Raw genomic sequence first — 14,865 nt, 5'->3', positions numbered from 1 at the left:
TGCTACACCTGCTACAGGTTGCGACAGACATTTCTACTACAGAGCTTCTAGGGGTAGGAGCAAGTGGGGCTCATAAGAACATAAGCAATGCCATACTGGGACAGATCGAGGGTCCATCAAGCCCAGCATCCTGTTTCCAACAATGGCTAATCCAGGTCACAAGTACCTGGCAAAATCCTAGAACAGCACAACAGATTTTATGCTGCTTGTCCTACAAATAAGCAGTGGATTTTCCCATCTTAAAAATGGCTGTGTTACTTTTTCCAATCCCTTAGACCTCACAGGGAGGGAAAACACCAAAAATAATAAGAAAGAGAAATTAGACTCCGTTAGGCGCACCCAAAAATTACCTTTATTGGTATCTCACAGAGCCAAATACAAATAATAGTTCTCTCCCTGGAGCAGGTTGTCAGTCAGCAGCGCGCATCCTGAATAACAAAAGACTGCTCAGCTAACACTGTCCCGGACATTACATATATACTGTCATAAGTTTCGCTTTCCCAGAAATCATGTGATTTCTCCCAAACTAGAATCAGAAAGTAGCCTCTGCCATATATGAGTATATCAGTCTCTCCTGACGTTGTGTGCACATGCACACTTGGTGGCCATTGGCTAATAAGTTATCTGTTCTTCATGCACATAGAACAATACCCCTGTGTCCTCTCTCTGTGGTTCTTAGGCTAACTGTGTCCTCAGTCTGTCTCCTAGCAACTGCCAAGGTTACATCCACCTATATGAAAGACATGTTTTCAGCAATGTGTTATCACTGAAGTGTGTCATTCCTCAGTCCTGAGAAAAGCACTGTATGTTGCAAAGATGCTAACTTGTTAGGCTAACTTGTGAGAACCAAACTGAGGCCTTAGTACAGGCCTTAGCCCTTAGTAATAGGCATAACATAGGAAGGAATATACATGGCTTATAGACATTTCTTTTCACAAATTATCCAAACCTTTTTTAAACCCTGCTAAAGTTAACTCCTGTCCCCCTCACACCAATATATCACCAGGGAGGAAGGCAGGCTTGGAGGGTGGGGTTAGGAAGGGGACCAGAGCTTGCCAGGGTGAGGAGGAGGAAGAGTAAATCACTGTACATAGCTAAATGGAAAAAAAGTTAGGCCTAATTTTTACGTGGTCTTGTGTGCCCAGTTAGCTGTGCAGGTGGCAGCATTGAATAATGCTGGCATCCATATAACTTGCGACTCCTCCCTGGCTCTGCCTCCTCAATACTCCTGACCTGCCCACTTCGGACAAGCCAGGTGAGTGCCACTGAATACTGACAGCTAGGCAGGCACAAAACAATTTAAACAGGCAGGAGGCTCATTTAAAATTGCTTTTAATATCGAGCCATCTAATTTTATTTACGTTGTAGGCGGCCTGTGTGTTGTTCTTGTCCACTTCACTTCTTCTACACCTGCCTATGCTTATGCCTGGAGCATGCTAGTGTATTGGGGGGGGGGGGGGGGATAAGGAGGTTTATTTGCACTGCCCCCACCAGCTTCCTGTTAGAATCAGGGCAGCTCTTCTGGGACCCTCTGGGATAATAAGCAAATGACGTTTTCCTGTCTCTGCCTGGTGACACAAATCACAGTCAAAGCCCACAGCTGCAGTTTGTTAAAATAATCTTTTCTGTGTCCTCTCTCCCAAGATCACCCCAGAATGTGTATGCTTAGTCCGGGACACAATAACTGACAATTCTCTCAAGGGACTTGCTCTGCCCCTCAGCTCAGAAACACAGCCCGTCCTCTCTCTTCCTACTGCTTTTCACTTTCTTTTCTGTTCCTGTGGCTGGGATCGCTGCTTTTTAACATATTTATAAATGACCTAGAGAGGGGAGTAACTAGTGAGGTAATTAAATTTGCTGACAACACAAAGTTATTCAAAGTCATTAAATCACGGGAGGATTGTGAAAAATTACAAGAGGACCTTACGAGACTGGGAGACTGGGCGTCTAAATGGCAGATGGCGTTTAATGTCAGCAAGTGCAAAGTGATGCATGTGGGAAAGAGGAACCCGAATTACAGCTATGTAATGCAAGGTTCCACGTTAGGAGTCACCGACCAAGAAAGGGATCTAGATGTCGTCATTGTTGATATGTTGAAACCTGCTGGGGCTAAGAAAGCAAATAGAATGTTAGGTATTATTAGGAAAGGAATGGAAAACAAAAACAAGGATGTTATAATGCCTTTGTATCGCTCTATGGTGCAACCGCACCTCAAATATTGTGTTCAATTCTGGTCGCCGCATCTCAAAAAAGATATAGTAGAATTAGAAAAGGTGCAGAGAAGGGTGACAACAATGATAAAGGGGATGGGACGACTTCCCTATGAGGAAAGACTAAAGCGGTTAGGGCTCTTCAGCTTGGAGAAAAGGCGGCTGAGGGGAGATACGATAGAGGTCTATAAAATACTGAGTGGAGTTGAACGGGTAGATGTAAAACATTTGTTTACGCTTTCCAAAAATACAAGGACTAGGGGGCATGTGATGTAGCTACAAAGTAGTAAATTTAAAAGAAATCAGAGAAAATTTTTCTTCACCCAATGTGTAATTAAACTCTGAAATTTGTTGCCAGAGAATGTGGTAAAGACGGTTAGCTTAGCAGAGTTTAAAAAAAGGTTTGGATGGCTTCCCAAAGGAAAAGTCCATAGACCATTATTAAATTGGACTTGGGGAAAATCCACTATTTCTGGAATAAGCAGTGTAAAATGTTTTGTACTTTTTTGGGGATCTTGCCAGGTATTTGTGACCTGGATTGGCCACTGTTGGAAACAGGATGCTGGGCTTGATGGACATTCGGTCTGTCCCAGTGTGGCAATACTTATGTACTTACTACTGCTACTACTACAAATCATTTCTATAGCGCTACCAGTCGTATGCAGCGCTTCACAATTGAACATGAAGAAAAGACAGTCCCTGCTCAAAAGAGCTTACAATCTAAATCAGGACAGACAGACAGGACAAATAAGGGATAAGGGTAGGACAGACAGATAGGACACATAGGGAAAGGGACTATTGAAGAGAGGAAGACAAGATAAAGGTTACGAGCAGGTGACAAGTTAGGAATTAAAAGCAGCATCAAACAGGTAAGGCCTTTAGCCCGGATTTGAAGGCGGCCAGGGATGGAGCTTGACGTAATGGCTCACAATTCTGCATCTGTCTCCTCTATGTGCTTCAATCTCTCCATTCAACTCCTCTACTCTCACTCTTAATTACAGAGAGACCTCATCACATGCATTAACTTTTGTCTGGACAAGTGAACCAGCTATATCTGAGAAAAGTTAAAAAAAAAAAAGTAAAATGTGTACTGAGGGCATGATTTAAACTTTCAGTCAGATGACACCAATATTCAGTGCCATCTGGTTAAAAGTAATCAGTTAAGTCTGGTTGGGAAAATACCTGTTTAAAGTTATCCTGATAAGTACATCCAGTTAACGATAACCAAGTAGATTCAAAGCCGCTGACAATTAGTTTAGTCTGTAAATATCCAGATAATCAAATAAGTTACTGGGTTAACTGAATATCCAATGGCTCCACATTTTCAAAAGGTTTTGTAAATAGTTGCACAGGAGATAAGACTGGGTCCCTGTTGCAGAGCAGCCCTTAATATCTGTAAGAATTCATAGCTAAAAGAAAGACTTGTGTCATTGCACTAGCCTAACACAACAGTTCATAAGTACATAAGCATCGCCATACCAGGTCAAACCGAAGGTCCATTATGCCCAGTATCCTGTTTCCAACAGTGAACAATCCAGTTCACAAGTACCTGGGAAGATCTCGAAAGAGTAAAACAGATTTTATGCTGCTTATCCCAGGAATAAGCCATGGATTTTTGTGGAAGTGCTCAGAGAAACAGCGGGCAGGCAATGGTCAATTTCTTATTTCTTTCTGCACAGTGAAAGATTTGCGTGATACAAAAGATGCTTCCTCTAAGGAACTGAAGATGCTTTTCAGTGTAGTCCCTGGAGACTGACGGTTCACAGGGAAGGAATGTCTGTACTTGGCAACTGGAGGATGTTTATGTGAGCATTGTCCCTGGATCTGTACAACAGTAGAGAAGAACAGAAAAAGACCAAAAAGCCCATCCAGTTTGCCCAATTCTTACTGTTCACACCAAGGCTATATTTCACTTTCCAGTCTTAGAGCATGATCCACTTAGGTCCTTCTCTAGGACAGATTTCCTCTCTCATCTGTACATCACACCCAGCAGCCTTTCCATGTCTATCTGCAAAGCTTTGTAATACGAGGGGAGAAGTGCTAAGTGGTTAAGAGAAGCAGACTGAGAACTAGGGAAAGCCAGGGTTCAAATCTCATATTCTCCCATTATTTCTGCACCTGTACCCCACATTTTCCAATCAAATACACAGAAAATATAAATACGCAACAAGACAAGCCAAAAGGTCATACTACAAAACCAAAACAGGAACAGATCACAAAGACACAAAGAAACTACACCAACTTGTACATGAACTACCGGACACTACCCCGGTCACCACAACCAACTAAGACATCCCATCGGCAGACAAACTTGCCAAATACTTCAATGAAAAAATTGTAAAACTACAAAACAATCTTCTTCAGAACACTGCCGAGATTGAACATTTCATCAATGGCTTAGACCCAACCTTAGGAGAATACCCAGCAGATCGAATCTGGTCATAATTCACTCTCCTCACTGCCGAAAAAATTGGCCCATGCGATTAACAGAGCCGCCGACACTCACTGCAAACTGGACGCCTGCCCCAGTTACCTTTTAAAATCCGCCCCCGATCGCTTCATAACAGATAGCAGTCAAGCTGATGGAAAGTATGGTAACCATTCTTGCTGAAGTTTGCTGAGCTCCTCTTTTATACTAAGAAACTGAAGACAGATGGGACAAGCCTTAAGTGTCCAGATGGCGTGCCTTGGAACTAAAGCACCACAGTTATTACACAGAATAAAAGTCATCTTGATTGCTTGGAATGGGTATGAACAGGTGTATTTATGCTAGGGTTAACAGTCTGCAAGACTGGCTGTAGATGAATGTATATATATGATATGATAATTGGGTTGTCTATATATGAATAACAAACCCTGGGGAGGGTGGGTGAGACTAAGTCCCAGTGATTCAACCAAATGCTGTATCACAAAACATTCACTAGGAGGGGCAAGCAATGAACAGTTTAAAACACTCAAATTCTGCAAGAATCTAACTTTTCTCCTTTAAATCCAAATAGACAAAATAAATATAGCAAAGAGTTAGCAGTGAGAAAGCCAAGAAACAGTTTGAAAAGTCTATCTTCTCTCTACTATAAGAGCCGGGCAGAAAGGGAGAGCTTTTTTTTTTTTTTTTTTAGGGGAGTATAGAAGACAGAGCAGTACAGCACAATAATGATACACAGTCAGCACAAACTTAACTAAGTAATAAAAGTCTAGAAATATCAGGCAGACAGGTACAAAAACTTAGATTGTGAACCCTCTAGGGACAGAAAAAGTACCTGTATATAATGTGTACAGCACTGCATACATCTAGTAGTGCTATAGAAATGATTATTATTATTAGTAGTAGTAGTAGATAGTTGAGAAATTAAGAATAAAGATCAGAAAGCGCTTAGCAGTATTTTGGTTCAGGTCCTTGAACGATAGCACGTGGATGGAAATCATATATTACTGATTACTAAGGAGCAGATGCTGAAACTCCGGTGCTATACTGAACTGCGCAGAAGAACAAGAAGTCCCTAATGCTCAATGCTAATGAGATGCAAATATAGGCACGCTCACAGCGGTGAGCATTAGGGAGTTTGTTGAGAAGTTCAAGGGAGGATGGTGCCTGGCGCTTGTGCTCAAGAGTTGTGTATTAAGCACAGCTCCAGCGCATGCCCAGAACGCCAGAGGGGGGAGGAGGAGGAGGAAGACGTGCCGGTTGCCGAGCAGTAAAGAGGAGATGGAGGTGTCTAGTGCAGCCTCTATCTCTCCTTGCAAATTTTTTTTTTTCAAAATCTCCATATCTCATAATCACAGGCCCAAAAGAATCCTTCCACAACTGACCAGAGCTGTATTATTTCAGCTCCTGCGACCTGTAAGAAATCCCAAGCTGGCTTAGGTTTACAGAGTTTGGCACGCTGTCCGCTGAGCATTGGGGAGGAATAGGGAATAACCACATCAGCATGATTTGCATGCTCATTGCACTGTAAGCCAGTGAGCTCACTGGTTCATGCGCTTGTTTGCTCTGTGCATTCTGCAAACATGGCTGCTAGTCTAGTCTGGCACTAATGACTTCTAGCACCTGCATTTGCATCCGAGCATCGGGGCCTAAGTTAAGTAAGCTGGGTATTACTTGTTTAATACTCAGTTCCAGAAATTTTTGTCTAACAGGAAATAGGTCACAGATTTGGTATACCGCCTTTCTGTGAGTACAACCAACGCAGTTTACATATACTATTTGCATGAAATTTTTCTGTTCCTAGTGGGCTCACAATCTAAGTTTTGTACCCACGGCAATGGAGGGTTAAGTGACTTGCCCAGAGTCACAAGGAGCTGCAGTGGGAAGCGAACCCAGTTCCCCAGAATCAAAGTCCACTGCACTAACGACTAGGCTGCTCCTCCACTAGCAACAATCCAAGTAGAATCTCCAATAGGGAAAGTTAAATGAGACTTGATATACTGCCTTTCTGTAGGTTTACATAGCATATACAGGTACTTATTTGTAGCTGGGGCAATGGAGGGTTAAGTGACTTGCCCAGAGTCACAAGGAGCTGCAGTGGGAATTGTACCCAGTTCCCCAGGTTCTTAGCCTACTGAACTAACCATTAGACTTAGGGGCATTTTCTCTTCTTCCCTGGTGGTTCATTGTGGGGTGACTCAAAGTTTGCCTTTGTCGTCCATCTTGTTCAACCTTTTCATGAACTCTCTGGGTTCAATTTCTTTAATGAAAGAACAACTTCTTTCATCCTGATAACATTTGTTTTAATACCACTTACTGAAAGTCTGACTCAATCATTTTTGACAATAACTAACCGGACTGATAAAAATCAAAAATGGGACTTCATAACAATTATTGAAACTAAACACCAATAAAACAAATACTTTGGCTAGATAAACATCACAATCCTTTACCAGATACAATGCTAAGTTTAAATCATAATCTGCCTACGGGGTGCACAATAAAAGTTTTCGGTATAATCTTAGACTATTTCTCTGTGTTTGGAGAATCAGGTAGATTTTCTTACCATGATGTCTTTAGACTGTAACAACTAAGAACTGTTCAACCTTATTTTCTGGAAAAACATTTTGCATTACTGGTTCAGGTTTTAATGGTATCTCAATTAGATTATTGCAGTATACTGTACCTTGGGATTTCAGTAAAATTAGAAAAAAGATTTCAGTTACAACAGAACAAAGCAGAATGTAATTTTTAGGCAGCACAAATTTGACCATTCTATGCCACTGGCTCATACAAAGTTCGAGTTTTCCTGCTCTATTTTAAAAGATTTTTTTTTTACACGGTCTGGTTCCAGATCATTTGACTCGACTGATTTACTGACCATTCGTGGAAATCACATATTCAAAGCCGAATCCTAAATTTCCCCTCATTTAAGGGGGTCTGGTATAAAAAGATTCTGGAAACTGCCTTTTTATAACATTCTGCACAGATTTGGAACAATCTCTCTACTGCTTTAAAACAAATTTCATCTTGCATTCCTTTTCATAAGAGTCCTGTTATGTACAGAGATAGGTAATCCAAAACTTGCAACATATTATAAGTAAACACTAAGGGCCAGATGCACTAAGGTCCTCGGAAGAGCCCTTCCCTTACCGATTCCATAGCGAATCGGTAGGGAATGGCCATGCATCAATGAAACGAAATGCAAATGAGCTGCTCGTTGTAGCTCCCTTGCATTCTCTATGCCCTCGGAAGCCAGTCGGCCGGTCGAACATGCGCAGAGCAGCCAAGCGTTATGCTGGCTGCTCTGCGCATGCCAAGGACGTCCTTCACTCAAAAAAAAAAAAAAAGGACATCCTTGAGCAGGAAACTTGTCAGCAGCCTGAAACCTCAAGAGAAAGAGTGCTGAAAAGAGCCCCAGTTAATTTAAGTGCTACTGCTCTTAACATTTCCATTTACTGCTTTGCATGTTAAAGGCAGGCTTACATCAGGCAATTAGGAAGGACTTCTCTGGAGAAAAAAAAAAACATCCAAGTGCACGTCAGGGACGTCTAACACGAGCTGGACATCTTCCTGCAGCTTTTGTGATGGGCTTCCTTCTTGGACGTGTTTTTCATATATGCAATTAGGAAGGACTTCTCTGAAGATAAAAAAAAAAAAAAGACGTCCCTGTTTTTCTTACCTGCCTGAACTAACCACAACCACACTTCTCTCAACAGTTCCCTCCAAGGTTGTTTTCAGCTTGCGCCTCCCCCACCCCCCAGGAGCGGGACGTGTGAGGACGTCCAAATCAAAACTTCTTGGATGTCCCTCCCTCCAGGTCTCTCTCAGCCAATCACAGCGCGTTTAGCTGTTACCAGTATCAGCTAAATGCGCTGTGATTGGCTGAGAGAGACCTGGAGGGAGGGACGTCCAAGAAGTTTTGATTTGGACATCCTTGCAAGTCCCGATCCTGGGGGGTGGGGGAGGCGCAAGCTGAAAACAACCTTGGAGGGAACTGTTGAGAGAAGTGTGGTTGTGGTTAGTTCAGGCAGGTAAGAAAAACAGGGACGTCTTTTTTTTTTTTTTTTTTATCTTCAGCGAAGTCCTTCCTAATTGCCTGATGTAAGCCTGCCTTTAACATGCAAAGCACTAAACAATGGAAATGTTACACAAGCGAAGAGCAGCAGCACTTAAAGCTGCAAATGTCCAAGAGCTCGTCAGGGACGTCCTTTTTTGGGTTTGTGAGTGAAGGACGTCCATGTTAGGCACTTTTTTTTCCCTTCCGATTCCCTCACAGCAGCCCCAACGAGAGGTGCAGCCCTCCTGTTAGGTTTTCCATGGTAAGGGGATCGGAAAACGGTAGTGCATCTCATTACAATACGATTTCTACACATTATAATACTAATTTGCTCATCCGCATTCCGTTTTTGTTAGCTGCTACGGTGAAAATGGCTCGGAGAAGCCTTTTGTGCATGCCACGGTTTACTACTTGCTCGTTAATGGCTTGTTAATGGATCGTTTAGTGCATCTGGCCCTAAGTCTGATGGTGTTGAGATCTGCAGTGCTGGTCCTGAACTAGGACAGAATAATCCACACAGAAAGCAAAACTAAATCTGCCATAGAAATATTTATTAAAAATATAAACTTAAAAAAAAAGGCAGGCCAGGACAGTTATATACACAACACTCTGACTAGAAAACATTGTGAATCAGTACATCATATGGCAGAAGAGAATTCAAAGAACAGCTGTCTCCCTTTCTCCCATTATGCTGCCTTTGCTGGTTGCGTAAACTGATTTTTTTCTAAATTGTCTTTCAGCCGTCTCCAACAGAAATCAGATTTGCTTTGATATTTGGTGCAAACACAGCTGAAAAACGGCTGATTTGCAGAAGGCAGTAGGGTTCATCTCCGCTCAGTAATTCCGTCCGTTAACCTTCTTTAACAAGTCAGCAGTAGCCAGACAGAAACCTCAGAACAAACAGCAAAGGGACAGCAAGATCTAAGAGTCTGATTAGTGACAAAACCAGGCTGTCCGTGATCAATGCTCACAGCCAGAAACGCAAACCACACAAGCTTTTAAGCAAACCAAAGCATGAGATGCTGGTGAAGGTGCGATTTGCCCAGGGCTCCTCTTGCAGTATGGTTTCTGGAGCGCGGCATTATCCTAAAGCCTCTCAGCATTGCTGCCCAGAAAAGTTTTGCTGCGTCACTTCTCAGTCCCAAAGCTTGATAAGACCGTCCCAACCGCACGTGATCACCTTCGATGTCTCATGTGGGTGCCAGACTGCTCCAATGCACACCTTATCGTGGGCTTTCAATCTGCTGTACAGTTTGGTCGTTTTCCAGTCCCAGATATTCAGTTTTCCATCTGCATCACCTGACACCACATAGCTGCAGTAAAAATTATAAGAGTGAAGAGTCATTATCTGGCGGAGGATGGGGGGAAAATGTGATATTGGGGGACAGAAATGCTAAAGACACAGGAAAGTTAGGTGATTGCATTCCCCAACAGTGGCCTTCATATTTTCCCACTCTCATTGGGGCTGACTACAGCTAGTATCTACTGGAGTCAGGAAAGAAACAGTCCGAGCTTCCTAATCTAGTTTCTCTCTGCAGCCAGCCACACACCTGGTAAGTAAATTTCAAAAGGAAACTGTACAAATAGGCCTGCAGTAATCATTAACTCTGTACCTGTGCGCGTGGAGCTTACCTCATGTCTGGTGAGAAGTCCACTTGACACGCATACCCTGCCACCATGTGACCCTTAAAGATTTTCTTTTTGTTTAGTCGGAATCTGTTTTGTGCCCCAAATATCAGAATTTGATTGTCCATGGATTGACAGGCCAGCCATTTCCCTGTGGAGAGACAGAAGTGCAGTGACAGATCAGAATGAGAGAGAAAAGTGGGGAATGGCACGTCAGCACACGATAATTAACATTTTAACCATTTTCTTTCAGGTTTTCTCTTCAGGCACAGTATGATAGAGATCACACACACACAAATTCCTTCACATTTGTTATTTTGTAAGCATTTAAAAGCCTATTTGTTTGAAAAATTATTTTATTAAGTTTTTAAACTTTTTTTTCCTTTTTATACTCTTATTTTTACAAGATTGTATTTGGATCTTATGTTATCCGCTTTGAACCTGTATATGGGAGTTGGCGGAACATAAATACCATTATCAGACATATACAGGTGCAGTGAAGAAGTCTGTAACAAGGAGGATCACTGTAGATCCACAGTGGTAACCAATGGTTCTATGCAGCAGGAAGGGAGAACAGTGACAATGGAGTACCTTCATGATTGACTGAATACATAGTCAAGATTAAGAACAGGAACCACATGACATGAAAGAGGAGATTTTTCTCCTTAATATGATCGCTCCAGATCTAATTAGGAGCCTCTTTCTGAACAGGGCCCTTCAGATTTGTAGCATGGCACAGCACATCCATCCCATACCTGGGTTTAAAAAAAGGTTTGGACAAATTCCTGGAGGAAAAGTACATAGTCTGCTATTGAGACAGACATGGGAAGTAACTGCTTGCCCTGGGATTTGTAGTATGAAATGTTGCTACTCTTTGGGGTTCTGAACGGAATCTTGTCACTCTTTAGGATTTCAGAATATTGCTATTCTTTGGGGTTCTACATTGAACGTTGCTACTCTGAGATTCTGCATGGAATCTTGTTACTCTTTAGGATTCCAGAATATTGCTATTCTTTGGGGTTCTACATGGAATGTTGCTACCCTTTGAGAATCTACACGGAATCTTGTTACTCTTTAGGAGTCCAAATTGTTGCTATTCTTTGGGGTTCTACATGGAATCTTGTCACTCTTTAGGATTCTAGAATCTTGCTATTCTTTGGGGTTCTACATGGAATGTTGTTAATCTTTAGGATTCTAGAATCTTGCTATTCTTTGGGGTTCTACATGGAATCTTGTCACTCTTTAGGATTCCAGAATGTTGCTATTCTTTGGGGTTCTATATGGAATGTTGCCACGATTTGGGTTTCTGCCAGGTACTTGTGAACTGGCTTGGGCACTGTTTGGAAAACAGGATACTGGGCTACATGGACCATTGTTCTGACCCAGTATGGCAAATCTTATGTTCTTATAGATGAGGAGCTCTGTGTCCCAGGAAGGACTTCCCAAGTAACTCTCTCTCTCTGCTAATGACACCTCATCTACATACAAGATTGTTTGGTCACCTTAGCTTGTTGGTTGCGTTGCTTACACATAAATTAGTTCTTAATCCTGCTAAAACAATCACCTGTTGGTTCCCTGATTATCATGTTTTGCCCTCCCTGGTTCCTCATCTTTTCGGTATGGATATACCGCTGGTTCAGTCCTTTTGCTACCTAGGAGTAGTGATCGATTCCCACCTTACGTTCGAAACACAGATCTCCCGTGTGCTGCAGGCTGCTTTTCTAACTCTCTGCCGTCTCTACTCCCCTTTGTGGTCTTTTCAGCTTACCTACATTACATACCATGATTCAGGCTTTTTTGGTTTCACGGATGGATTACTGTAATTCAGTTTAGGCTGGTGTCACCAAGCAACAGTTACGGAATCTGCAGACATTGCAAAACATGGCCGTTTGCTTTCTGCATGGTGCTAAAAGGTATGACCATGTCACTCCGTTGCTTCGCTCTTTACATTGGTTACTGCTTGAGTTTCGCTCCCGCTTCAAAATCCTGTGTTTGGCTTTTAAGGTCTTTCGTCTAGGTTCTTCCATGTACCCATCTGATTTGTTGATTCTATACACTCTCAGCGATTCTGCCTTAAAAGCACCTTGTATTCTTCAAGATAAGTGGCAGAATAACCCCTATGAGCTAGTGACATTGTTTACGGGATTCCTGAAAAAGGCTTTGTAGCCGAAACACGGCCCGTGTTGGGTCATTTGTACCAATGTACCCTGTTTTTCTGTCAATGAATAAACAGAACTATTGTTAGTAATATGTAATTTATGGTTAAAATCAAGCATGGTATCTGAAGATTGGAGGGTGGCTATTCCTGTCTCATCAGCTTGTAACCTTGGGGTCATCTTCGACTCCTCCCTCTCCTTCTCTGCACATATTCAGCAGACTGCTAAAACCTGTTTCTTTCTCTATATCACCAAAATTCGCCCTTTCCTTTCTGAGCACACTACCAGAACCCTCATCCACGCTCTTATCACCTCTCACTTAGACTATTGCAACTTCTCACAGGTCTGCCACTTAGCCATCTCTCTCCTCTTCAATCTGTTCAAAATTCTGCTGCACGACTAATATTCTGCCAGGGTCATTATGCTCATATTAGCCCTCTCCTCAAGCCACTTCACTGGCTTCCTATCTGTTTCTGCATACAGTTCAAACTCCTCTTATTGACCTGTAAGTGCATTCACTCTGCAGCTCCTCAGTACCTCTCCACTCTCATCTCTCCCTACATTCCTCCCCGGGAACTCCGGTCACTGGGTAAATCTCTCTTATCTGCACCCTTCTCCTCCACTGCTAATTCCAGACTCAGTTCCTTTTATCTTGCTGCACCATATGCCTGGAATAGACTTCCTGAGTCGGTACGTCAAGCTCCATCTCTGGCTGTCTTCAAATCTAAAGCTAAAAGCCCACCTTTTTGATGCTGCTTTTAACTCCTAACCCTTATTCACTTTGTTCAGAACCCTTATTTTATCATCCTCACTTTAATATTCCCTTATCTCTTGTTTGTTCTGTCTGTCCTAATTAGATTGTAAGCTCTGTCGAGCAGGGACTGTCTCTTCATGTTCAAGTGTACAGCGCTGCTTATGTCTAGTAGCACTTTAGAAATGATAAGTAGTAGTAGTAATGTAACATCGATTTTCAAAAAGGTAATCCGGGAAATTATAGACCAGTGAGCTTAATGTCAGTGCCGGGAAAAATGGTAGAGACTATTACAAAGAATAAAATTACTGAACATATTCAAAAGCATGGATTAACGAAACAAAGCCAACATGGATTTAGTAAAGGGAAATCTTGCCTCACTAATCTATTACATTTCTTTGAAGGGGTGAACAAATATGTGGATAAAGGTGAGCTGGTCGATATTGTATATCTGGATTTTCAAAAGGCATTTGACAAAGTACTTCATGAAAGACTCCAGAGGAAATTGGAGAGTCATGGGATAGGAGGTAGTGTTCTATTGTGGATTAAAAACTGCTCAAAAGATAAAAAACAAAGAGTAGGGTAAAATGGTCAGAATTCTCAATGGAGAAGGATAGCTAGTGGGGTTCCCCAGGGGTCTGTGCTGGGACCTCTGCTTTTTAACATATTTATAAATGATGTAGAGATGGGAGTAACTAGTGAGGCAATTCAATTTTCTGATGACACAAAGTTATTCAAAGTTGTTAAATCGCAAGGAAATTGTGAAAAATTACAAGACTAGGAAACTGGGCATCCAAATGGCAGATGACACTTAATGTGAGCAAGTGCAAAGTGATGCATATGGGAAAGAGACACCCAAACTATAGCTATGTAATGCACAGTTCCACATTAGGAGTCACTGACTGAGAAAGGGATGTAGGCGTCATCAATGATGACATGTTGAAACCCTCTGCTCAGTGTGCGGCGGTGGATAAGAAAGCAAATAGAATGTTAGGTATTATTAGGAAAGGAATGGAAAACAGAAATGAGAATGTTATAATGCCTTTGTATCCCTCCATGGTGCGACCACACCTCGAATACTGTGTTCAATTCTGGTCACTGCATCTCAAAAAAGATAAAGTGGAATTAGAAAAGGCACAGAGAAGGGCGACAAAAATGATAAAGGGGATGAGACGACATCCCTATGAGGAAAGACTAAAGTGGCTAGGGCTTTTCAGCTTGGAGAAAAGACGGCTGAGGGGAGATATGATAGAGGTCTATAAAATAATGAGTGGAGTGGAACGGGTAGACATGAATCGCTTGTTTACTCTTTTCAAAAATACTAGGATTAGGGGGCACGCAATGAAGCTACAAAGTAGTAAATTTAAAATGAATCAGAGAAAATATTTCTTCACTCAATGTGTAATTAAAATCTGGAATTCATTGCCAAAGAATGTAGTAAAAGCAGTTAGCTTAGTGGGGTTTAAAAAAATGTTTGGGCAGTTTCCTAAAAGAAAAGTCCATAAGCCATTATTGAAAAGGACTTGGGGAACATCTACTGCTTATTTCTAGGATAAGCAGCATAAAAGGTATTGTACTGTTTTGGGATCTTGCCAGGAAGTTGTAACCTGGTTTGGCCACTGTTGGAAACAGGATAC

At 42.0% G+C, this 14,865-nt stretch overlaps 2 protein-coding genes across 2 annotated transcripts in view; one reads left to right on the top strand and one right to left on the bottom strand.

The window, feature by feature from the left end:
* The window catches only part of WASF1 (WASP family member 1), a 576,737-nt gene that overhangs the window by 175,790 nt on the left and 386,082 nt on the right, over positions 1-14,865 (top strand). The gene's annotated exons all lie outside the window — the stretch shown is intronic.
* Positions 9,632-14,865, bottom strand: part of LOC115467331 (pre-mRNA-processing factor 17) — a 122,045-nt gene continuing 116,811 nt past the window's right edge. The window contains exons 14-15 of the mRNA XM_030199201.1: positions 10,328-10,472; positions 9,632-10,008 (exon numbers count right to left, since the gene is read on the bottom strand). Of these exons, the coding sequence (XP_030055061.1) occupies positions 9,831-10,008; positions 10,328-10,472 (323 nt within the window). The 3' untranslated portion in view covers positions 9,632-9,830. The remainder of the gene's footprint in view (positions 10,009-10,327; positions 10,473-14,865) is intronic.

Source organism: Microcaecilia unicolor, chromosome 3 (assembly GCF_901765095.1).
Source record: "Microcaecilia unicolor chromosome 3, aMicUni1.1, whole genome shotgun sequence".
Taxonomy (NCBI): Eukaryota; Metazoa; Chordata; class Amphibia; order Gymnophiona; family Siphonopidae; genus Microcaecilia; species Microcaecilia unicolor.
This window is presented reverse-complemented; position numbering and strand designations above follow the sequence as displayed.